The sequence below is a fragment of the Bos grunniens genome, chromosome 5, assembly GCF_055505025.1.
Source record: "Bos grunniens cultivar Pamir isolate PY7600 chromosome 5, Bosgru_T2T1.0, whole genome shotgun sequence".
NCBI classification, from domain to species: Eukaryota; Metazoa; Chordata; class Mammalia; order Artiodactyla; family Bovidae; genus Bos; species Bos grunniens.
This window is the reverse complement of record NC_141169.1, coordinates 11718585-11745349: the sequence shown is the minus strand read 5'-3', so window position 1 is coordinate 11745349 and position 26765 is coordinate 11718585. Positions and strand designations below refer to the sequence as shown.

The window sequence follows — 26765 nt, the reverse complement described above, 5'->3', positions numbered from 1 at the left end:
TGATTTATTCTTTTTCCCCACATTATGTTGTATTTAGGCAGGAATCTTCATATTCCTGTTTCACAGCACATCCAACCTAGTATCTGGCATATGGTAGAAGCAAAGGAAATAGAGTCTTGGTGATTGAATGAATGAGTAAATGAAACAACAAGTAGGTTTAATGAATGGTTAAATGATATAATAAATGAACAAAAGAGAATGAACAAAGACATAGAAAGAGAGAGAAAATCAACAAAAGAAATAAGAGTGACAGGAGTAGATTCCTAGGAATCAGAAACTTGAATGCCTTCATTCAAATCTCCATCTTACGACGTTTCAGTAATTTGACCCTAAAATATTTACACTCTGTGCTTCAATTTCCTTTACTGTATCCAATAGGTTGTTATGGACCTAGAGTTTGTCATATAGAGTAAAGTCAGTCAGAAAGAGAAAAACAAGTATATTAACATGTATGTAGAATCTGGAAAAATGGTACAGATGTACATATTTTCAGGGCATGAATAGAGATGTTGACATAGAGAATGGATTTGTGGACAGTGGGGTAGGGATAAGGTATGGGATAAACTAGGAGATTGAGATTGATGTATATGCACTGCCATATGTAAGTCAGATAGCTAGTGGGGACCTCCAGTAGAGCACTGGGAGCTCAGCACTGTGTTCTGTGGTGACCCGGATGGTTGGGATGGGAGGGGAGGTGGGGCTGGAATGGAAGGCCAGGAGGGAGGGGGATATATGTATACCTGGAAGCTATAATTTTCATCATTCTAATGAAAATGCAGTCTTAATTTGGATTTGGAGGCAAATCCAAATTTGAAAATTTAAAGTAAAATGAGGAGTACAATGATCTCTTGGAATAAAAGGAAATACTTGCAAGGGTATCAGATCAAGAGAATAATGATTTGGAAAAAAAGCTATATATTCTTTTTTCAAGACATAAATCACAGGTTTAAAATGACCTTTCTACTCTGAAATTATGAAAGCGTATATTAAACTCAGCACAGAATATATTTAAGATGATTTGAATAGATGAAATATATATTTTTTTAAACAGATAATGCCGTAGTATTCTTGCCTGGAGAATTCCATGGACAGGGGAGCCTGGCAAAAATTACAGTCCATGTGTCACAAAGAGTCAGACATGAATGAGCAACTTTCACTTTCATGTACTTCAGAAGATAAAAATGAGAGTTCAAAAAATTTCCATGGATAGTCCAAAATTCCAAAGTAGCATAAAGACTTTGTAAGACACATCTGTTACTTAATGGACTTAAAGGAATTGAGGAGGTTAACATTATGAAAGTGTTTTATTTTCATTGTCTGATTACTGTTTATATTTACTTAAATTTCTCTTGCCTTGAGCCCATTAAAACTATGCAATTTTTAGATAAGATTTTAATGGACTTCAGATGCACAAAATTGGAATAATCGTTTTTCTAATTAGAAAATTAAGATCAATCAGTTGCAGTGAACAAATATTTGCAGAATTTATATACATATGTGTGTGGTTGTGTACGTGTGTGTGTGCTGTTTTATGTATGTTCATATAGCTATATACACACACACAGCCGTATTCTTGGTACTTGTCAATACCATCCAACATGTGTTGTTTATCCTTTAGATTATATGTCCTAATTAAAAATAATAAAGTATAGATGAAATGAACTGTGAATTCAAAGTTTTGCATTTTAATTCAAGTCAGCTTTGTGTAATTACCTAAGTCTCAGTTTCTCCAAAGTTCTTAAGGACTTCAATCTTGAATGTAATATTTCAATAACATAAAACATTTTTCAAATAAAAAAATTTATTTTCTAATTTTCATAGTTTCTAAAACTTTCCTTTTTTCTAGTTGGCTAGAGAAAATTCTCAATGTGAAGATGTAGAAATTCTATTAAAGCTCAAGGTTTCCTCCTTACTTATAGGTTGTATATAGAGATCAAAAAAATTTGCTGTTATTATAGAAATTCAGTAATATAATACCCCAGTGATCCCAAATTTGGACATAACTGACTGGCAATTGGCTCTAGCCTTTCTTCCTAAATCAGTTCTCAGTTGCTGTCTAATGAATGTAAATTGGCTCTTCCCAGTTCAACGTATAGATAATTATGTCATATTTTAGACCAGTTCAGTCACTCAGTTGTGTCCGACTCTGTGTGACCCCATGGACTGCAGCATGCAGGGCTTCCCCATCCATCACCAACTCCCAGAGATTACTCAAACTCATGTCCATTGAGTTGGTGATGCCATCCAACCATCTCATCCTCTGTCATCCCCTTCTCCTCCCACCTTCAATCTTTCCCAGCATCAGCGTCAGTTCTTCGCATCAGGTAACCAAAGTAATGGAGTTTCAGCTTCAGCATCAGTCCTTCCAGTGAATATTCAGGACTGATTTCCTTTAGGATGGACTGACTGGATCTCCTTGCAGTCCAAGGGATTCTCAAGAGTCTTCTCCAACACCACAGTTCGAAAGTATCAGTTCTTCGGCACTCAGGTTTCTTTACAGTCCAACTCTCACATCTATACATGACCACTGGAAAAACCATAGCTTTGACTAGACAGACTTTTGTTGGCAAAGTAATGTTTCTGCTGTTTAACATGCTGCACTGAGTGCCCCCAACCCTGCAGCAGACCACCGCTGACCCACGCCTCTGCCGAAGACTCCTGGACACTCATGCAGTGACCCCAAAAGAGACTGATCCAGACTTGCCCATGAATGTCATATATAAAGGTCACAATCAATGTTTTTCCATTTTGTGTTCTTAAAAACTGTCTAGAATGTTGGATTTTTATTAGCTTCACAATATTACTGGTCTATGTGGTCAAGAATTCACCTGCCAGTACAGGAGACACAACAGATGCAAGTTGAAGAAGATCAACCTGGGCCAAGAAGATCCCCTGGAGTAGGAAATGACATCCGTGTCTAGTGTTCTTGCCTGGAAAAAAATTTCATGGGCAGAGGAGCCTGGCGGGCTACAGTCCATAGTATCGCAAACAGAGTTGGACACAACTGAATGACTGAGCACAAACACAATACTGGTCTGTGTTGTATGTGGTACTGCATACCCCAGGAAGGACTTTTAACTCTGGAAAGGCAGTTCCCTTCCACCAACAGCAATTCCTGGGCATGTTCTCAGCTCTGATCCCTCAGTGAGCATCAGTCCCAGCAGCTAAGGGAATCAAAACTGAAGGAGCATCTGGTCGACTGATCTGTGGTTCCTCTTCAAAATCCCTACCTAATTGTAACACCTCTTACCCATTTTACTAAGTAATTAGAAGTTTGGCACCTGCATTACAGACATTCAGTAATATTTTTGAAGTACTAACTGCAGATCCAGCTGGTATCTTAAGATGCTGTCTAAGACTGTCTTTCTCTGGCCTTTTAATTTTGATGTGTCCAGCTGTTTCTCCACATGTTAGGTAACTGGACTTATCAACATGCCTTGCCATTTGTTTGCTTTCCCATTCTCTCTGTTTTATCTTTCTCACTTATCTTCTGTGATGCAGTTGATAGCCCTCCTTTTCTCCTATGGGCACATGTGCTAAATCATTTCAGTTGTGTCTGACTCTTTGCCACCCTTTGGACTGTAGCCCACCAGGCTCCTCTGTCATGGGATTCTCCAGGCAAGAATACTGGAGTGGATTGCCATGCCTTCATGCAGGGAATCTTCTCAACCCAGGGACTGAAGCTGAGTCCCTTTTGTCTCCTGCATTGCAGGCAGGTTCTTTACCACTAGTACCACCTTTTGTCTAATGTGACATTTGCATTCCCAAGTGTCATGAGTTATGCAAAATCACAAAATAAAAAACACAGAGCTCATGGGGGAAAGGGGTTTGCAGCACAGCTTAGTGACTTCGAAAAGAAATAGAATACTAGTAAAACTGGTAGCACAGTTTTACCCATGTTAAATGGTTAAGAATTGCATAGCTATGATAAATTTAACTCTTTACCTTGAAAAAGAGGTGAAGTTTGCTTATTAAAGTGGGTGTCGGAAGGGGTATAACTGTGAGCTGTTGTGAAGTGGTGGAAGGAGCGGGTAAGTAAAATCGGACAGGCGTACAGATATGGATGGTTTAACCCGAACTGCTCCCTGAAGTGTGAGTTCGGTGTTTGATGCTTGAGAAATGAGCATGTGTGGCATTTTGATTAATATATTCCTACACTGATTGATTCAGCAAGGTCTGTTTTTCTGCATTCGGCCAGTGATTCTCAAGAATGAGATTGCACGTGAGAAAACACAAATTACATTATGTTCAATTTGTTCCTTAATGTATTTATCATGCTAGAACAAATTCACGTTTCTCAAACAGGCATTCTAGCAGAATTGATAATACTTTCTTTGCTCTCTCTCCATTCTTTCCTATTTCTGCTTGATTGTAATCCTTTTGTTTTAGAACTTATTTCTCCCCAGTTCCTGCACTGTCTTCACCACAAAACTCCAGTGCAGCTTGGTTGTAGGGCATCAGTCTGAAGACATGGATCACCCTGGTTTCCAGGCAGCCCCTTCAAAAAGAGGACAAATCAGTCTCAAATTATTTAAACTCTTTCAGCCTCTTTCCTGTGGATTGTGCACACTCATAACTTTTATGTTGATAGCAATATAGAAAGCAAGACTTTTCTATGCCATACCTTTGTTCCAACAAGGTCAGATTCACAATAGGAATAATCTTATTTAAAAGAAAAATGTTGTGTAAGCTCATTTACTGAGTGTCATTGAAAATTAATTGCAAATTCATAAAGGATCTTGAATAAAAGTAGAAAATATTACATAGTTTCTTACTAATGATAGGCTGTATTACATAAATATAATATTATTTTATAATAAATTTCATATGTAATTGATTAAAAATAGCTGCCACTTACTGAATGCTTAGGGTTTACCTGTGTTTTGTGCTAAACTGTGTATAATGTGTATATAGTAGCTTCCAGTTCAAATGCGCCTTTTAACCTACTTGAAAATTACTGGTCTACTTTTATATTTTAATGTCAATTAAGAGTTTTCTCAGAAGCTTAGTTTTCCTCCAAAGTTAGTTCTATTAGAGTTCTTACTGTTCAGTACAAAATGTTTATCAGTCTTAGATCTTTAAGGTCATGGATTTCAAATTAAAGAGGTAGATAATTCTCAGTGTCATTTCTTTCTTTTTTCCCACAGCGATTGTCCAATGGTTCTATAGACTCAACTGATGAAACAAGTCAAATAGTGGAACTACAAGAATTGCTTGAAAAACAAAACTATGAAATGGCCCAAATGAAAGAACGTTTAGCAGCCCTTTCTTCCCGAGTGGGAGAGGTGGAACAGGAAGCTGAGACAGCAAGAAAGGATCTCATTAAAACAGAAGAAATGAACACTAAGTATCAGAGGGACATTAGGGAGGTAAGTGATTCATAACACTTTCAGTCTCTGCTTCCTAAATGCTGCCTCTGAGATATTTTTCCATAATTTCCACTGATGGCATGTGCTCATATATTTTCCCAAAAGATCATAAATTGGAATACATTATGTTAGTTATGAAACTTATTCACTAAGGCAAAAATAGTTTATTTCATCACTTCTCTAAATATGTACAGAAAGAAAATGTTGGTAGCAAGTCTCAGAATTAATGAAAACTATAGTTTTTTAATGAATTTTTAAAAGTTTAAGCTGTTAATTTTAAATAACCCTAGATTTGGGTATGAATAATGAATTGCTATACTCTTAGCAGATGGGAATACCCACAGACATTACTTTAAAAATGTCTCTCTTATTTTGGTTTTGTATCTATGAATGTGAATGTACATGTGTGACAGTGGGAACCTTTCTTTTTCTATATATTCAGTTCTTCCTAAATGTAACATCACTTCATCTATTTGAAAAAGAGTACTTTATGACAAAAGTTACAAGGAGATGTCTTATTTGTGACATTGCGGGATCATCTTACCAACTACAGTGCAAAGTTTAGAATCTTCATTTTATCACTCCATTTAATTAAAAAGAAAAATTATCTACATTCATGAACTTTTTATGATTTTCACATTTTCCATTTTACATGTTCTTCTAAATCACATTTTTAATTTTTTTATCTTTTGTGTTTCATTAATTAGCTATTATTGGAGTTGATTCTGTGTATCCAATTCTTTTCTTCCCATTCTCCTTTGAGCCCCTTTTATCTGTCATACTTTTGCTTCCACAGTCCCGTCAAAACAGTTCTTATTTAGTTTAACTTCCATGTTGCTAAATCCAGGAGCCACTTCTCAGTCCTTTGAAGCACTTGATCTGATTCCTGATGTACTTTTTCATCCTGCTACTAGCTCACTACACTCTTCCTGATTTTCCTGCATTTTTGCTTGCTACCCCATCTCAGGCTGCTTTACGTTCTCTGCTTCTCATCCCTAACTGTGGAAAGCCTTCCCTCTTCAGTCAGCCTTAACGCCCCTGGTAAACCCATGCTGTTTCATAGCTCCAAAGACTACCCATGGCCTTATGATTCCCAATTTATATCTGCAGCTTATCTGTCTCTCCTGATTTCCAGATGCCTGAATCTAGATCTCTAATGGGGGTCTCAAAATTAACATCCTCAAGACTGGTTTATTGCTATTCCCCCTAAGAAGTCAGATTTATTTGCAGCCTTACTTATCGCATCTGATGGCAATACTACTTATTGGTGTTCAGACCAAAAACCTTGGAACTGTCCTTGGTACCTCTCTTTCACTCACACTGTATTTGATACATCCACAAAGCGTATTACTTCCAACTTCAAAATGAGTTTGTCACATGACCTCTTGCCACAGTCTTCGTGGCTCTTGCTTACTCCACACAGCAATCTTCTGCCATTAGAGCATCATGATAGTGTATACTCAGCACTGCAGCCTGAGTAACCTGTTACTGTGTAAGTCAGCTCAAGTCACTTTCTCCTTGAAGCTCTTCAATGACTACCTATTCTACTTATAGTAAAAGCAAGGTCCTTGCGGGGGTCTACAATCATACTATCTCACTGCCACCCTCTGACCTCTTGGAACTCTACTCTTTCCCTTTAATCCATTCAATTCAATTACTGTGGCCTCTTAAACAAGCCAGATCTATTCTGTTGCATTTTCTTTTCCTTCTGCTTTTTACTCAAATGTCTTCTCATGGAGCGTTCTCTAAACCTAGTGTTTATAAATATACACTCTCCTTCTTTCATTTTTTAAAAATCTCACAGAATTGCTGCCATCTGACAGCAGCATATACTTTACTGATTTACTTGTTTGTCATATGCCTCCCTCTCCAGTGTACATAAATATTCATAAGAGCTGGGATTTTGTGTTTTGCCTAGTTTTGTTCATTGCTCTATTTTAATCACATATACAACTATTGAGTATATAATAGGCACTCAAAAGCTCTTTGTTGAAAGAATGGATATTTATGAGTGTTTGGTGTAAACATCGAAAGGCATGGATGAAACCAGGATATGTCTGCAAACAATGCCTACTATCTCAGAGTAAGATAGATGATCCATGAAGTGAGAGACCAATCTGCCACTGCTTAGATAATGCTCTCTATGCCTTTATATTGGAGAAGGAAATGGCAACCCACTCCAGTGTTCTTGCCTGGAGAATCCCATGGACAGAGGAGCCTGGCAGGCTATGGTCCATGGGGTCACATACAGTAAGACATGACTGAAGCAACTTAGCATGAATGCCCGCCTTTGTATGAATTAACAGTTCACAAATGCATCTCTCATCTTCACTCCTTCCAGCACTCAAACTCAGATAATTTATAAAGTAGGTGAAGTGTAACCTCTCTTCTGTATTACTGTTATGAAATGCTACAATTTTTGAGCAGTAAACCACCAGGGCCATTCTTGAACTTTTAATCATTTTCTACTTCTTCATCTCTTAGTCTCACAGAATTAGCAGTGTTTTGTTTTATTTTGTTTTCACTTAACACTCACCTGTTCTATTTACACTTGTTTAATCCAGTGTCAACTTAGACAGCATATTAAAAGGCAGAGACATTACTTTGTCAACAGAGGTCTGTCTAGTCAAGGCTATGGTTTTTCCAGTAGTCATGCATGGATGTGAGAGCTGGGCTATAAAGAAAGCTGAGTGCTGAAGAATTGATGCTTTTGAACTGCAGTGTTGGAGAAGACCCTTGAGAGTCCCTTGGACTGCAAGGAGATCTAACCAGTCCATCCTAAAGGAAATCAGTCCTGAGTGTTCATTGGAAGGAATGATGTTGAAGCAGAAACTCCAATGCCTTGGCCACCTGATGTGAACAGCTGATTTATTTGAAAAGACCCTGATCCTGGGAAAGATTGAAGGCAGGAGGAGAAGGGGACGACAGAGGATGAGATGGTTGGATGGCATCACTGACTCAATGGACATGAGTTTGGGTGAACTACGGGAGTTGGTGATGGACAGGGAGGCCTGGCGTGCTGCAGTCAAGAGTCAGACACAACTGAGCGACTGAACTGAACTGAATCCAGTGTCACTCGCAGATAGAGCCCAGTATCCCCAGCTACCCGTTTCTTATGATCTATGTAAAAATAAAACTTTGATTCTAAATAGTTTGGATGTAGGTGACAAAAAGTTGAGTCAGATTTAAAATATCAGTCACATATTTGATGCCGGATATTTTTGTTCAAATTAGGAATTCCTTTCAATAGCTAAGGTGTGTTCTGCTTTCAGAAGGAATTCTTTTAAAATAGAACTATTCTTATCAGCTCATAATTTCTATGTAGTTATAATATAGAAAGGTTTCATGAGAAAGGAATATTTCTCATCATTCACATTTGAGGGAGAGTGGTGCAAACACAAATGCTTCCGGAGCTCAGGCAAACAATATAACTGTGTAAAGAGGAGATGCATACAGTAGGAAGTGATAGGGTTAATGAGATCTGGACGAGGAACCTATATTCTGCCTGTCTTTTGGATGCGTCGTGTGTGTGTGTGTGTGTGTGTGTATTAAGGACACTGTGAAGGCCAAATAAATTATGTCCCATAACATCCAGGTCACAGGCCCTGGGGCTCTGGTTTGCTGCTAGAAATCACTTGAGAAGCGACCTTGGAATCGATTCCAGATGGATTATGTTTAATTTCTTTCATTTCTCCTGTCCTATAGGGGAGCTACTTCTAATTGTGCCATTTTTCTCAGGTTATGGAAATAACTTGTCCAAGGCCTACCCACTGTTCTCCCAACACACCACTTCCCCAGTTCCCAGCACCATGAAGGACGGAAGACTATTCCATCTTCAGAATCCGTGCTTCTTCCTTTAGGGGTAGCTTCGAAATCAGCAAGATGCAATCATTTATTCAGAGATAGCAGCCATCAAAAAGAATGCAGCTCACTATAACTACTTCCTATATTATCAAGCCTTTTACCTTTTATACAAGCAAGAAAATATGAAAATCATGTACTTTCAAAAGGTATCATATAAACATTAAAAATTTCAGACTTTGCTTAGTATCCTTGTCTACTAACTTGCAAGCTACAAAGACTACTAGCTTGCAAGATTTCTAAGTAGAAAACAAAATAAGGTGATCCTCCTTGCTATCTCTATAATGCTGCCAGCACAGTATCATTTATATATGATATACGCAATAAATATTTGTCTAATTAAGAAAAAAATAGAGAATAGGAAAAATTGACCATAAAATTAAAAACTTCGATGCAGTTGCTGTGCATATGCATAGTCGAATATATCTGAAACAAATTGTGTGCTTATCTTTCATTAATGGTTTCAGACTATATTTTAGCAAATATTCTTTGTCAAGAAATAAATCTATTCAAAATTAATTTTTAAGTTTCATCTTAAGTGCTCCTTAAATTGACTGTGGCCTGTTAGAGTAGGGGCTTGGTTGAAGCTTTGCACAGGACTCACACTAGAAAATATAGTCAGTCTCATGACAGAGACTGAATTACCTCTCCACTCTTTAAAAAAGGCTACTAGTTAGTAGTAATGAGTAATAGTAATACCTCATTAAACATATTGCTAAGTAAAGAGTTAAAATTTTCTGTGAAGTATTTCAGTTATATTTTATTTTGTGAATAAAAACAGCTCATCACTCTAACTTCTTAAGAGCTCTTTGAATGTTCCCTAAGTGATTGTATGAATGACTACATATAATTTAATCTTTTCTGTTATCTGAAACATGGAGTTATATTTTTTCACTTTAGTAACTCTAAGTTATTATAGAATTACATTTATTTGTTATAATAAAATATAGTCTATAACCTTCAAGTCAAGAGAAAATTAATTATGCAGTTTTCTCCCTTTTTTAGGCTGAAGTTTTTAGGAACTAGGAAAAACTTTCTTGCTTAGAATTTCTTAGTAATACACAAGGAAAAGATATTTCTCCAACTTGTAAATTCAAAATTTATTTTTGGCAACACAGCCTGTAGTTATAAATTGAATCTCCTATATGAATCATTGAAATAAAAGTGAAATACCGAAGTCCCATCCAATGACTCTTACACATAACATATGTCATAGTCAGATTAGCTATTAATAATTGTAGGCATAATAGTAATAAAAATAATACATAAATAATAACAAAAAGCTATTATTTATTGAGTGGGTATGGTACATGATAATAAAAAAGAAGCTAGCATTTACTGAGTGTGTATTATATACAGGACATCATGCAAAGCACTTACAATATTATATCACGACAGTGTTACGTAGTAGGTATTAATATCCCAACCAAAGTCCAAATTTTAAGAAAAAGAAGATGACACATAGAAAAATTAAGCAATGTGTACCTAAAGCAGAGCTAATAAGTATCAAAAACTAGGATTAAAAGCAAGTATATGCTACTTCATAGTCACATTCTGAAGAAGCACATGTATGCATTTAACTGAATTTTGCAAGACATTTATATATGTAAACTAGGTTTAGAATTTTTTCTTGGGCTACAAAATTGACATAATATTCCCAGAGTTCTGAATGAAAACAAAATTAACACTACGATATATAACAATATGATTAATAATTGTAGGCACTCTGAAGGAATACTCTGAAAACCCTACCATCGTTGGACTAAAAAATATAGAAAATAGAGTAAGTCTAAATTTTAAGGAAAAGTTTTTTAAATTGTAGCTTCTGTTTGGATGGCTATGATCTAGGGAAGTGTATATACTGTTGAAAAAAATAATTTGGATAATTTTTGACAAATTGATGGATTAATTTTCACACTTTTGAACATTAGTATAAACATAAATAACCAAGGAGGTGTTAATTTGGTCTTGAAGTTCAGTAGGATTAAGGTAGTCAAAGAAGGCAACAAAGCCTAATTTCAATCCTTTTAGCCATTACTTTCGGTATTTCTCTCTTATTTAAACTTAACCTAGATGTCTAAGAAAATTATCAGCTGTGGTTTTAAAGACTGAAATGCTCTGAGACTTTCTGAGCCAAAAAAATGTTACCTTTATATTAATTGTTGTTTGACAAGTCGTAAAGTCTTAAAGCCTTCTGTGAGAGGTATTTAAAGTACTTTGAGACCTGGTTCATGCCCTTCAAAGGCTGCATTTAAAAAAGAAGTGTTACTAGTAGTAGTAGTAGCAATGAAAGAAAGGAGATCTAACAGAAACCTTTAAGTGCCTTTTGATTTGAAAACAAAAGAAAAAATCATTTTGCCATATTCTACAGGAAGGAAGACATGCTGTTGCACTTCTGCTTTGGATATGGTTGTGATCGCTTACCTTTCGTTCCTTCCTTCTGGGTGTGGACATTCCCTAGGAGTGAAGTTGGGGTCTGAGATTCTATTGCAGCTTTATAGCTTCTACAGGCAGACAAGTTTTCAGAGGAGTGCCGTTGTCCTCTAGAACTGCTTCTATGCTATGCTAAGTCACTTCAGTCGTGTCCGACTCTGTGAGACCCCACAGACGGCAGCCCATCAGGCTCCACCATCCCTGGGATACTCCAGGCAAGAACACTGGAGTGGGTTGCCATTTCCTTCTCCAATGCATGAAAGTGAAAAGTGAAAGGGAAGTCGCTCAGTCGTGTCCAACTCTTAGCGACCCCATGGACTGCAGCCCAACAGGCTCCTCTGTCCATGGGATTCTCCAGGCAAGAGTACTGGAGCGGGGTGCCATTGCCTTCTCCAGAACTGCTTCTAGTCTTATATAACTGCCTGCGTTAAGTGATATTTATTGAAGACAGTACTAAAGAGCTATATTTTATATTTGAGGCATGTAATTTCTAAACTAGAGTGGGTGAAAATCCTATTAATTTAAAACAGGTATAGAAAACAGTTTTGATATGATCATAAAACCAGTTCTTACAATTTAAAAGTTCTTTGCTTTAAAAAGAACCAACTTTCTGAAAGGAAACTTTCACTGAAGTCTTTTTTTTCGATGAGCTTAAAAAGCCCTATGTCAGTTGTAACTTCCTTTATACCAGTTTAGTGTGATAAAGTGCAATTTTCCAATATGAGATACTGGCTTAAATAAATTTGACTTTGGATATGAAGGGTATTTTTAACATAAGTAGTTTTAGCAAACAATTGTATTGCTTTTTGATAAGCTTAAAAATTATTTGGACTAGTGGGTGATAGGGTTGAGGATTTTGCTATTACTAAAAGAATTCCCAAAAGAACAGACATTTTATTGAAAATGAAATTAAAAAACATGTTTTTATGTATCATGAAAGCATGCTTGTAAAAGAAGCGCCATATAAATGAATTTATTTCTCTAAAAATATGTTTGTTACTTAGAAATAGCAACTGATGTTGAAGTATTATTCACATGGTTACATTTGTGTTAATTTGTTTAAAAAAAAATGCCAACAGTTTGGCATATGTTTTTTGTGAGGTCTAGAAGAGTTGTATACTTTAACAATAAAATAATTCCTTTCAACAACTTTAATTATAAAACTAACACTGTTAGTTAATAAAATAAAACCTTTCTGTGTATAAATTGATATGATTTAAGAAATGTGTATGAGCTTCCCTCATAGCTCAGTTGGTAAAGAATCCGCCTGCAATGCAGGAGACCCCGGTTTGATTCCTGGGTTGGGAAGATCCGCTGGAGAAGAGATAGAGTACCCACTCCAGTATTCTTGGGCTTCCCTTGTGGCTCAGCTGGTAAAGAATCCACCTGCAATGCAGAAGACCTGGGTTTGAACCCTGAGTTGGGAAGATCCCTGGGGAAGGGAAAGGCTATCCATTCCAGTATACTGCTCTGGAGAATTCCATGAACTCTGTAGTTCATGGGGTCACAGAGAGTCGGCACGACTGACCAACTTTCACTTTGACTATGTCTTGCTATCATATGAGGATTTTTTTTTAATTTAATTTTATTTTTAAACTTTACATAATTGTATTAGTTTTGCCAAATATCAAAATGAATCTGCCACAGGTATACATGTGTTCCCCATCCTGAACCCTCCTCCCTCCTCCCTCCCCATACCATCCCTCTGGGTCGTCCCAGTGCACTAGCCCCAAGCATCCAGTATCGTGCATCGAACCTGGACTGGCATCTCGTTTCATACATGATATTTTACATGTTTCAATGCCATTCTCCCAAATCTTCCCACCCTCTCCCTCAATCAAAAAATGGGTCAAAGAACTAAATAGACATTTCTCCAAAGAAGACATACAGATGGCTAACAAACACATGAAAAGATGCTCAACATCACTCATTATCAGAGAAATGCAAATCAAAACCACTATGAGGTACCATTTCACACCAGTCAGAATGGCTGCGATCCAAAAGTCTACAAATAATAAATGCTGGAGAGGGTGTGGAGAAAAGGGAACCCTCTTACACTGTTGGTGGGAATGCAAACTAGTACAGCCACTATGGAGAACAGTGTGGAGATTCCTTAAAAAACTGGAAACAGAACTGCCTTACGATCCAGCAATCCCACTGCTGGGCATACACACTGAGGAAACCAGAAGGGAAAGAGACACGTGTACCCCAATGTTCATCACAGCACTGTTTATAATAGCCAGGACACGGAAGCAACCTAGATGTCCATCAGCAGATGAATGGATAAGAAAGCTGTGGTACATATACACAATGGAGTATTACTCAGCCATTAAAAAGAATACATTTGAATCAGTTCTAATGAGGTGGATGAAACTGGAGCCTATTATACAGAGTGAAGTAAGCCAGAAAGAAAAACACCAATACAGTATACTAATGCATATATATGGAATTTAGAAAGATGATAACAATAACCCTGTGTACGAGACAGCAAAAGAGACACTGATGTATAGAACAGTCTCATATGCGGATTTTATCTGTTTTGTTCCTTTCACTTCCTTTCTCTTCCATCCAGCCTTCCACTATACTCATCTCAAAATTACATTCAGTGTTGTTATTGTGTGAATGTGTGTGTGTGTGCTCAGTCATGTCTGACTCTTTATTATGTTCATCATTATTATGACTATATAAACAGTTTCCACAAATGATCCGAGGAGTGGTTTTTAATAATATTTTCTTTTGAACAGCTTTCTGTTTCTCTAGGATTTTATTAATTACCTGATAAATTAATTTGCTTACTTAATTTTAAAGCTATGGTGAATCTTCCCATCCTCTCCAACAGTTCGGTTTCATAGTTTCAATTCAGTTATGGACAGTGGTAAAGCAAATGATTTATCTTTTTTATTTTTATTTTCTTTGAATCATCTCTTTTTCCTCTGCCCTCCACCTTTAATGTATAAAACTTTTATACATACAAAACTTTTATAAGCCTGTTTCATTCTTTCAGCTATTGTTTTGAGATTTACCTCTACTATCAGCTTGAAAATTCAAGAGAAAAAAGTGATCAAGATCTCTACAGTAGAAAAAGCATAAAGCCAGAATACATATAATGAGTAAACTTTGAGGGAAGGCACAACAGCTGTTCTAAAGTGAAAGGTAGAAGTTAAGGATGTGTGGATGTGGTTAAATTTCCAGATGCTGGTGAGGGAAGTTCAGGATGCTAAAAGGCTGTCCATTTAAGGGCTTCTATTTCTCTTGGAAAATAGGAATAGAATTTATCTCTTCTGTGGGTGTGGCAGGATTGATTCTGCCTGTAGGAGAGTAAAAGAGACTGGTTGGGAACAAGTGATTAAAGAGACCTTGATAGTAATATATGGAAGCTACCGCCATCTCCTCAGTTTTAGGCTTTTTATACAAAAATGGAGAAGGAAATGGCAACCCACTCCAGCTTTCTTGCCTAGAGAATTCCATGGACAGAGGAGCCTGACAGGCTACAGTCCATAGGGTCGCAAGGGTCAGACACAACTTAGAGGCTAAACCACCAACATGTAAAAGCGTTTTCCGAATTATCAGAAAACCACACCAAGCCCAAGGTGTTCACTTCTGGAGCCGATTTTCCCCAATAGCTCAAAGAAGTAGGTTATCTGCCTATTAATAAATTCTCATCTAGGCTCTTTGGAAGATAAAATTATGTCCATGTTATCTGTGAATTATATGGTTTAAAAGTATTGCTTAATGTAATATTTAATATTATATTTATAATATAATATTTAGAATTATTGCTCCTTTTGCACCAATAGTTGATTTTTCCCCTAGAGATCTGTGTTTGTTGAAGTCTCTAAATTCTTTTTTAATTGAAAAATAACATATTCCAATTAAACAAGGGAAATGGTTAAGTTCCAAAGTAAATTTGTCAATTCATTTGTGTGACTCAAGTTTACTTTTTATTTCATTTTTGCCCTGTTTTAACCACTGAGTTATTCTTACTTATACATGAAGATAAGGATACTGATGATATTTATTATCGTCATTTGAAAATTCCTATGCAATTTGGAACTGCAGGTACCATTGTGCTAATTTTATGGTTTGTAACTCTATCCATATTTGTACTTATCTCTACTGTATAACGAGCTAATTTTTCTGCCGCTTCTTTTCTAAGAATACCAGTTGTGCAGTAGGTAGATTTTAAATGTACTTTGTTGCATTCTCAAAGAGACAATGCTTTTTGCTAACCCAAGATGCAAGAATTCTGACAGATAAGCTGAGAAAATACATATGAGATCCTGCATCCCTTTTATGAAAAGAAAAGAATGAAATTTACCTCAAGGAAGCAATAGTTTTTTTTTTAATATCTTACTATTTTATTTAAATGATAATAAGATAATACACAAACTGAGAATCTGATTTGATTTTTAAATTATTTTCATTTTAGGCTATGGCTCAGAAGGAAGACATGGAAGAAAGAATCACGACCCTTGAGAAGCGTTACCTCAGTGCTCAGAGAGAATCTACCTCCATACATGACATGAATGACAAACTAGAGAATGAATTAGCAAATAAAGAGGCCATCCTACGGCAGGTTCAGTATCTCCACCTTGGTTTCGTTCTGGTCTGTATGTGTTCTCACCATGCTCACAAAGCATGGAGTACGTAAACTATGGTATTCCTTAGCAATAAATTATTCTCTGCAATTTAGAATCAAACTAACTAAATAGATGTGATTTTCAGTATATAATCTAGAAATTTGTCTTAAAAATTATGATTAATATTTACTTTGGATCTGGACATGAACCAGAAACTGTGGTAACCTATATATATATATATGTGTGTATATATATATATATATATATATATATATATATATAAAACCTCACTTAAATCCAACCACCACCTGTAAGTACAATTATTATAGTGTAAAGGATAATAATTATTATACAATTATTTTACTGAGAGTAAAATAAGTACATTTATTATACAGAGGAAACTCAGGTTCAGAGAACATGACTGCCTTCCCAGGGTCACAAGTACAGTAATTGCAGAGTCAATAATGGAAGCCTAGGTCTATCCGGCTCTGGAGAAGGAATGGGCAAACTATAGCCCACATGCCAAAACTATGGCTCTGTTTTACAAGTATAGTTTTATCAAAACATAACCATACCCATTCATTTAATCATCATCTCTGACTGCTTTTGTGCTACAATAGTAGAATTGAATAGTTGAATTAGAGACTTTCTGATACACAGAGCCTGGAGTATTTACTATCTGGTCTTTAGCAGAAAAAGTTAGCCAACTTCATCTCTAGAGCCTGAACTCTCAATCACTGTGATCCGTTCCCTCTCCTACTCTAGCTATTGTTAAGATTTTCAGTCAATTGATATTATGGTGCATTTGAGGTTTGAGTACTAAGTTGTGTCTCATTTGTCCAAGTTAATTCTCACTATTAACTTCATTCCTTTTTGCTGTTGTTGGTAAAAGGTTTTCATTTTTTATGTGCTAAATTTATTAAGGCATATTGATAAGCAATATATGAAAACAAGTGGTAGTAGTAGCTGATTTTAACTCTAGGATAAAGGCTGAAGCCCACAGCCCCTAGTGACTGGTGTTTGCTATCCTAACTGTGACAATTCAAGTGTCTCTTTCTTCATCCCTGGTTCAGATGGAAGAGAAGAATAGACAGTTACAAGAGCGTCTTGAGCTGGCTGAGCAAAAGTTGCAGCAAACTATGAGAAAAGCTGAGACCTTACCTGAAGTAGAGGCTGAATTGGCTCAGAGAATTGCAGCCCTGACAAAGGTACTACAATAAAACAATTGGTCAATCTAGATATATTAATACTTTTAGAAATGACTAGTAATCGAGATGGAATCTATAAAGATGTTCTTCAGGCTTTATGGAGTTTATATTATATTGGTCTGTTGTTTAGATGACCTTTTATATTACATATATCTTATTTATGTTGAAATGAATGATTGATAAATGAATATGATTATTTCTTTGCCTATTTAAACATTAGCAAAAACAAAGTTTCATGTTCTTATAGCTAATTTTCCATGGTAATATTTGTACATAAGAATAATCACCAAATATAAAAACATAATGATTTTAACATGGATATACATGAGACATAATAATTTAGTAAGCTTAATATAAATTGTATAGTTTTAAAAATGCAGGAAGTATCATAAGCAGTTGATTTCTTTCTGATTACAGTATGAAAAAAATTTGTTAGAAGTTGAAAATTAGATTTGTAGAGCCATAAAATCTAAAGGTATTAAATAGAGAAAGTGATTTTAATAGTTGAAATTTCTTCTGAACCAATAAAATCGATAATATTCTGAAGAATGTTCAGAATTAACTGCTCCATTATGGACGTAAAATTCTGCAATTTGCTTACTTTAGAACTTAGCAACCATTATAATGTTGTAAAGTGAAAGTGAAAGTTGCTCTGTCATGTCTGACTCTTTGCAACCCCATGGAATAGCCCATGGAATTCTCCAGGCCAGAATACTGGAGTGGGTAGCCTTTCCCTTCTCCAGGGGATCTTCCCAACCCTGGGATTGAACCCAGGTCTCCTGCATTGCAGGTGGATTCTTTACCAGCTGAGCCACCAGGGAAGCCCAAATGACTGCTCTTACCTTTCACGGTTAAATGGAAATGACAATTGCTTCAAAGTGTATATGCATGTCACTAGAATAAAGGTCCAGATTTTGTCACTAAAAGCATGTTTGAATATTAATATCAATTCAAAAAGGTATACACGTTTTAGATGTTTAAACATTGTTGGTGAAAAGTGAAAGTGTTAGTCACTCAGTCATGTCTTGACTCTGCAACCCCATGGACTGTAGCCCGCCAGGCTCCTAGGTCATGGAAGCTTTTTTTCACGCCATTGTAGTAAATAGCTCAGATAGATATATGAACTGCAAATGATAAACTCTGATGTTAGGGATTATCCAAAACAACTGATGCAGCAAAGTAAAAGTAGGCACACATTGTTGCTTTCAGAAGAAGCACATGGTTAGAAAGAAACAGTAAACTGATGCCTGTTCATTCAAATAGGGTAGTTAATCAGATAGAGAAAGGAAAACAGTTGACAGAGTAGAAAGTATTGGAATAGTTGGGTGTCGGTAGAGTTACTGGACTAACTAGCTGAATAGAACTTTTGTCTGATTAGGGTGATAAAATGTGGATCCTTCTATAGTCACAGATCAGAGTACCATAAACCATTATGGCAGTTTCAGAAATGTATGCTTTCTTTTTTTTTTTTTTATCTTGTTGTTATTTTATTTTTTTAATTAACATTTTATTTTATTTATTTTTTTGATGGTTTATTTTTATTTTATTTTTTTAATTTAATTTTATTTTATTTTTTAACTTTACAATATTGTATTGGTTTTGCAATATAAAATAAATATAAACTTATTTAATTTGAGAAATATTCTTGAAATTATATAAAAAGTACAAACAGATTAGTAGTATTCTATTTTTTTGGAAGCACATTTTAAATTACTGTAATATGGATTAAGATATGCATACTTAGGCTTTTCATCTGAGGAATATAAAGGATTTTTATAGTTATCTTATTGAATTGAAATATTTTAGAAGGAGTTAGGCAAGTGGTTAAATAATAAAAGTAACTTTTGTGATATTTTAGTATAAAATAGTCATCAATACTGTGTGAGTAAAATACAAGAACGTCTGGAATCTCTCTCCCCAAATCACAATTTAAAATTCAGCAAATTTGCCCCAAATTAACCTCTGATTGATTGAGAATAAAGCGTAATTTAAAACATAATACTTGACAAATGAGGCTTTAATTAAATATCCCTAAGAATCCTTAATTTAGAATTTAAAAATAACTTAAAGTAGGTATCTCATCTGTCTCGCCCTCCATTTAATTGTATTGGGATCCTATTTGATACCTGTATTCATTTATGCACCCAAAGTACTTCCTCAGTTTATTGGACTTCCCTGGTGGCTCAGATGATAAAGCATCTGTCTACAATGCGGGAGACCTGGGTTCCATCCCTGGGTCGGAAAGATCCGCTGAAGAAGAAAATGGCAACCCACTCCAGTACTATTGCCTGGAAATTTCCTCCGTTTACTCCTACCTATTAATACTTTGGGCTTCCCAGATGGCTCAGAGGTTAAAGCATCTGCCTGCAATGCGGGAGACCTGGGTTCGATCCCTAGGTCAGGAAGATCCCCTGGAGAAAGAAATGGCAACCCACTCCAGTATTCTTGCCTGGAGAATCCCATGGACAGAGGAGCCTGGTGGGCTACAGTCCACGGGGTTGCAAAGAGTCAGACACGACTGAGCGACTTCACCCAGAACCTCTCCAATAATACATTACTAAAATTCTACTTCATCTAGACCTTTTGGTTTCCTCCCTTTTGAGCAGTTTTATCTCTCTTAAAATGTGTGAAGCTGCTAGAATTCACGCTGCTTGTCCTTTTTGCTGTTTTCTCTACTGACTGGCTGTGTATCAACAGATTATTTCAGATATATAGTTTTCAGATGGCCATATTTAATTCATTATTCACGCTCCTCCGGTCCTGAGATTTTGTTTTCAATTTACTCCCTCTGCTTGTAACCTTTTTATAACATTTGAAGATCAGTCTTTCAGTCTTTCATTTGCTCTCCCAAGTTTGATGGCTAAAATAATTTTTAAGCATTTTTTAATCTTCTGTTCTCAAGACCTAAAGGGACTGTCTCTAAAACCAGCTTTAGTTCATTGTTTCCATACCTGTTTGTTTTTGAAACCTTACTGTTATTGACCTCCGTAGTCTTTTTCTACTTCATAATATTTTTGACTTCTCACTAATTTATGATGTATGCTTAATTTAAATCTAGACTCCCTATCCTATGTTTTGAATGATTTTATTAACAACCTTTCATGTATTTTATTTGGTCTATATGTATTTTTTCTTTTATTATCTGCTATGTATTTTTTATTCTCTTTGGCCCTCCTCTCTTTAATTTTAATTCCTTCTCCATTTCCAAATATATTCCCCTTCTTCTCAAAACCATTTTTTCCTGTAATTTTTTCTAAAACTTTAGCTTATTTGAAAATTGTCTTGTCACATTAGAGAGTGAAACCACTATACGCCCTATATCCCATCAAGGAGTCATAAAATTGCAGACTGTTTTTGCGTGACTCTAGCATTTACATCATTTCCTTAAATTGCAGTCTTCCTCGGGTTCAGATGAACATAAATCAGTAGTGCTTGCACATTTATCCAGTGCTTGTTTAGAGATGATGTCTGAATTTACCTTTTTGTTGATAAGACAACCTTTTCTTCTGCTGGTGGTGTGTATGTATGTATGTATGTGGGCTTATGTGTAAAAATAGGTAGCTAAAGCTCAGTTAAGGCTTTCAGAAAGTCAAAAGATTTGAATGCTGGTGGCTAGGGATAAAATGAAAAATTTGGCTTCGGTGAGTGAATACACAACTAATAAACATTTTGGGCTCCCAATCTTTTGATTTATGATGTTTACTTTTTTAATTAAAATGCATATTCCCTCAGCAAGGACATAATTCATCTTGAATTTCATAAGGTATTTCATCCGTTTTTAGTACCAATAAAAAATATGAACAAAATAGTGACTTAAAAATATCAACAAAATAGTGACAGAATTCTTGTTTAATCTCTGAAGTGGAGTTTCACAGTGTTTGGTGTGTTTTCAGTCGTTAAGATGTAAACAGTAGCAGTTTTAAGGACCTTGGAAAGATATACTAACTCTACTTGTATATTGGAGTGAACAGTTTTGCAAATAGAAATGTTCATGCTTTGACTACCTTGAATCAATCACCTGACTAATTGTCATAACATTACTTGTTAAAATTTAATTTTGAGAGATTACAGATCTGTTTAAGAATTTAAAGTATATCATTTCAGTAATATTTTGACCTATATACAGTATTAATAATTGAATTATAAATTTTAAATAATATTATAAAATTGTCTTGTAGCATTTGAAGACTATGGTAGCATTCTTTATTGCTTCTGGTTGGAGATTTGGGGAGAGAAATTGTTTATTTCTTTTTTCTTCATTACTTTGCCAATTTATGAAATAAAAATATCAGAAGGAAAATCTTATAAAATATAAATGTTGAATTATAATTCACATAAGCCGATTAGTTAAATGTTAAATGTTCATTTTATAGATTAAGTTGGAATTTGTTGGATAAAATAGTACATATGCATATGAACCAATACATGAATAGGTTACTATTTCTTTTCAGGTACTGCATGACATATTTATATATAGTCTCATATTTGCATAAAGTAAGTTTCTCTGTTTTAGAATGAACTTATAAAATGTAATAGAATATGCTCTGGAGTTAAATATTGTTTATACTGATATAAGGTACTTTGGCTGTTGTGATCATTTAACTTGTAATTATGATTAAAATGTTGATGTAACTTTACATGTAATCTGTGCATAACATACTAATACAATTCAGCTATCAGCAATGTCATGTGTTGAACACTGCATCTGTGGTTACCTGACATTCACCTCCAAGACATGTAACTAACCTTGTGACGGGGCAAACATTAAGTGCCTCACAAAGGCACTGTCCCGCCTTTTCACTTTAGGGCACTCTTTAGTTTCCATAGCAACAAATCAACGCAGAATCGGTTTTGGAATGGCCCCTTGTGTCTTTCAGGAAAGTTCACCATAAGTATTCTTGTCCTCACGGCACTACTATCCCTTTGGTAATTTGAGGACTTTTAATCGTTTTCATTTAAAATGTCAAATTAAGGCTATGTCTAAGAGTAGATGCTAAGGTTTTACACCTACAACCATAGTGTGTATTCAGAGACCAGAAGTCATTTTGTAAGTTTGCCACTGTTGCTGAGGAAACTCAATCCTGCTTGAATTGGAGAATACTCCAATTATTAATTAACCCCATAGCTTAGCTTCTTCTCTGATTTCTACAGAGTTGGGTTTATAATAAATACTGTTCCAAATTTATTTCACCTGAGATCATTGCCTTGGCCTACTCCTCAACATTGAGGTACACTGTTTCCATGATTTTTAAGTAATATAACAAACCAAAACACAAAACTTATGACAGTGTATCAGAAACATATTCTAGTGTTTGGTTTCCCATAATTCCAACGATTACATGACTCTCAGAGTTGCTTTAATTCGTTCTGTAGTAATCGTTCATCGCCAGCCATCACTAACCTTTCATACCTTAGGTTGGTAGCTTTTTATTTGAGCATATCATTGTTTTTCACTTACAACCATCAACTGCATCATGTTCACCAAATATCAGTGTAGTTCTTTCCACATAAAATTCTGTCTATTAAAGTATTAAATTTGCTGTCACACTTTTCTTTTAAGCATTCTGTGCTATGTTCTGTTCAGTGTCAGTGTCTTTAGTTCTGATTTTTCAATTTTGTCCCTCTCCTTTTCCTTGACTTGTTAGTCTGATCCAACCTCTTCTACCTCATCTGATGATTATCAATATGTTATGGAAGCTAAACTACAAGAAATGATCTCCATACGTAGGAAGGTAGTCCTACTGGACTTTACTTTCTATCGCTAAATAGAATCCATCTAATTTTTTCTTTTCATTTCTAAAAATTTTGTTACTTTTTGTTTATTGATAATCGACCATCTGTGCAGTTGAGTGCTTCAGGAGCTTAAGATTGGACAATGGCAGGTTTGTGTTCAAACCATGCACAGTCTGCATGTTACATTTGGCTGATCTCATTGCTCATAAATAACTCCAATGTTTTGCTGATGCTTGGATGTGACAGGCCTTTGTAGCTGACACATTTCAAGCAATGCTGTTCAGCTGCCTGTTGAAAGAAAGTTTATTTTTTGAAAACTACATTTGCAGTTGGTAGTAGCTTGCTTTACATTTTATTTCAGTTTATTTAGAGGAAAAGTCTTAACCACATCTTACGTGTCAGATGCATTCTTCATATTTCTTAACAGGCTGAAGAAAGACATGGAAACATTGAAGAACGGATGAGGCATCTCGAAGGTCAACTGGAAGAGAAAAATCAAGAACTTCAAAGAGTATGTATTTTAACAGCCATCCCTCTCAAGCCTCAGTTTATGGATTTATACTCTACATATAAGAAATGAATGCCTTTCTTGATTATGGGTTATATTTAAAAATCATATGGATATGCCAGAGCTTCTGCCAATTTAATCAAAACAGACATAAAATTAAATCCAATATTTAAACTAGAAAAAATATAAAAACAAACCCAAATAATTTTTAAACGATTCTTATGTTAAATTTATTTATTTGGATATAAGGCTAGGCAAAGAGAGAAAATGAATGAGGAGCACAACAAAAGATTATCTGATACTGTGGACAGACTTCTGACAGAATCCAATGAACGCTTACAGCTACATTTAAAGGAACGGATGGCCGCTCTAGAAGAGAAGGTAAAATGACCAATCACATGATTATTAGCTATATTCTTATGATCATGCTTGCTTTCTGCTCTGCTGCAATCATAGTATTGGTCAGAGGATCCATTTACTTTCTTTAATTTGAAAGGAGCCTGATACATCTTAAAAGTGAACAAATGGCTTCTATAAAAATATGTAAGATCAATTTTTAAGTGAATAAAAAAAGTTACATGTTATATAATATATGTAGCATGATCATATAGACAAATGTATTGAAATGTGGTATGGTTTTGTGATGAAAGTGTTTCATTTATTTCTCACCTGGTGTGCAAAAAAGATTAAGACAAAAAATAGTATTTTGGATATGAACCATTCAAATGTTTCAAGTATCTGAATCTGCTACTAATCTAAAAGCCAAAATGTGAGTGAGTTTATATCACCATAAAACCAGTGTCAATCTCACCACAGAATTTAGAAATGCAATACTTTCAGCCATATTGTTTCCAAAAACAGGCTTTTGTACCATCTGCAATTTCACTCACAATTTATACGTCTCATTAATAGTTGTCAACTACCAGATCAACAAAAGTTTTGTCAGCTGATTGCCAGTTCCATGGTATAAAAAAGGTAGGAATTAAAACCCAGGTGGAGAAATCATTTTGGAAATTTAGACTGAATGCCAGTCACTACTTAAACTAGACATTTCCCCCTGCTCCATACAGTAAACCAAAACAGGAAAAATGTTTCAAGAAAATGTTAAAGAAATTTGATCAGTTTACCCATCAAGTCATAAGGCATACCTTCTTCCTATTCAGTTCCAAGTGCATGCCAGTTCCCAAACTCTTACTTTTTTACTCTATGAATTTAAAAAGAATGCATTATTATAAATCATGCTTTGTAATACTACAAGAAAAATATAAAGATTCTAAAAATAGTAATACTTTTATGGCAAGGATTTTTTTTTAATCTATCATGCAAGTTATTTATATATCATGTCATGTAACATTAATTTTTAAATAGCTAAATTTTATTTTTATTTAATAATTTAATCATTATTAGAAATTGTTCATTCTGTATATGAAATAAAGGTTCAGAAATTGAATCTTTAAAATATATGATCTTAAATTTTTCTTTCTTCAGGTAATAAAAATGAGTTCATCTGAATTCTTCTCTGTGACAGCTTTAGCTAATATTTTGCTTTTTATTCACTTTTTCTCATTTAAAGAGTAAACTGATTATTTCAAATTTTATTTTTTTTTTTTAAAAAGACTAAGAAGAGGTTGACAAAAATAGTTTAAAAGTTAGTAGTTATCTTATATGTCAATCCAACTGTTACAAAATGACACTTCCCATTTTAATTATGTATTTCTAAAAATGTTCAAGTGTCTTGTTTAAAGATTCCATTGAAACTTAGTTTCCATGGAAACCAAAAAATAAATGGTGCCAAGGAAGGAATCAAAGAAAATTCTTGAGTCATAGAAAATTAATCTACACATTGAGTGATTTTCTCTTTACTTTATTAATTATTTATCTGTTCTTCTTTCCTTTTCTGTAGAATGTTTTAATTCAAGAATCAGAAACTTTCAGAAAGAATCTGGAAGAATCTTTACATGATAAGGTATTATGGAACCTTACATTTTGTCCACTTTTCTATTTCACCATGGTGAATGTTTTTTTGTAAAATAAATTTGATAATAATTTTAGGATATTATCTTTTAAAATAGTTTAAATTTTATGTAATACATACAGAAAAGTGTACATATAGAAAGAGAGCCTGATAAACTTTTACAAGCCAACACACTAAAAATCAACAGCCTGGAAGCCCCCCGTTGTTAGCCTATAATTGCAACTTTTATGCTAAAGGATAATCACTATCTTGACTGCTAACAGAAAAATAAAAATTATTTTTACTTTTTTGAACTTTGTATAAAATTGTATGCACTGATTTGTGTCTAGTCTGAGATTATTTTAGCTGCAATGTATTAAATAACTACTGTGCATAACAGTTGTGATAAGCTACATCTTTGCGAACAAAATCTTAGTTCTAAAGTATCTGAAAAAGTCTCAGGGGAAAAAGCACAAGGCAATGAATTGTAGAGTAGCAGATGCCAAGTGCCAAATGAGGGAAATAGACGATAAGAACTACAGGTAAGAGAGATCACCATATGCTGATGCTCTGAAGAAGGTTTCAGAAAACTTTAAGGAAAGATAGGACTGTGGTGCAGGTCTTTCAAATACAGTACCTGTGCCCTGATTGCAGGTGCTTAGAGTGAGGAGAGGATGAGTAGTTAGGTTTGAGATCTTAAATAATAATGGGCTTAGCAGTTTTACTGGAATCAGTTATTCTTATTGTAGAATACATGAGAGACTAGACAGATAAGGACCAGATTATGAAACATTAAAAGCTGTCATTGATAATGTCTTTTCCTCCTTCCTTAGCGTGTAAAATTCTTGTTAGCAATTTTGTCTTATTTTGTTCAGCATAGGTAAATGAAATAATACCTAATCACTGTCTTAATAAGTGTGCTCAACAAAAGATGAAAGGAATGGAAACAGAGATGGGCAGGAGGGAGGGAAAGAGGGAGTAATAGAGGGAAGGAAGAAACAGATGGAAGGAAGAAAGGAATGAAGGGAGAGAGGCAGAAAAGGAGAGGGAGAAGGAAGGGATGGAAGATCTGACAACATATGACATTTGGAAGGTATTGGAAAAGATGAGAGAATAAAG

General features: G+C 35.1%; 1 protein-coding gene across 11 annotated transcripts in view; it reads left to right on the top strand.

The window, feature by feature from the left end:
* PPFIA2 (PPFI scaffold protein A2) overlaps positions 1 to 26765 on the top strand; it is a 502390-nt gene that overhangs the window by 369022 nt on the left and 106603 nt on the right. For all 11 annotated transcript variants that reach the window (XM_086398878.1, XM_086398877.1, XM_086398875.1 and 8 more), the window contains 6 exons: positions 5148 to 5369; positions 16093 to 16239; positions 17317 to 17451; positions 23612 to 23695; positions 23942 to 24073; positions 25596 to 25658. In XM_086398878.1, coding sequence (XP_086255004.1) covers positions 5148 to 5369; positions 16093 to 16239; positions 17317 to 17451; positions 23612 to 23695; positions 23942 to 24073; positions 25596 to 25658 — 783 coding nt within the window. The remainder of the gene's footprint in view (positions 1 to 5147; positions 5370 to 16092; positions 16240 to 17316; positions 17452 to 23611; positions 23696 to 23941; positions 24074 to 25595; positions 25659 to 26765) is intronic.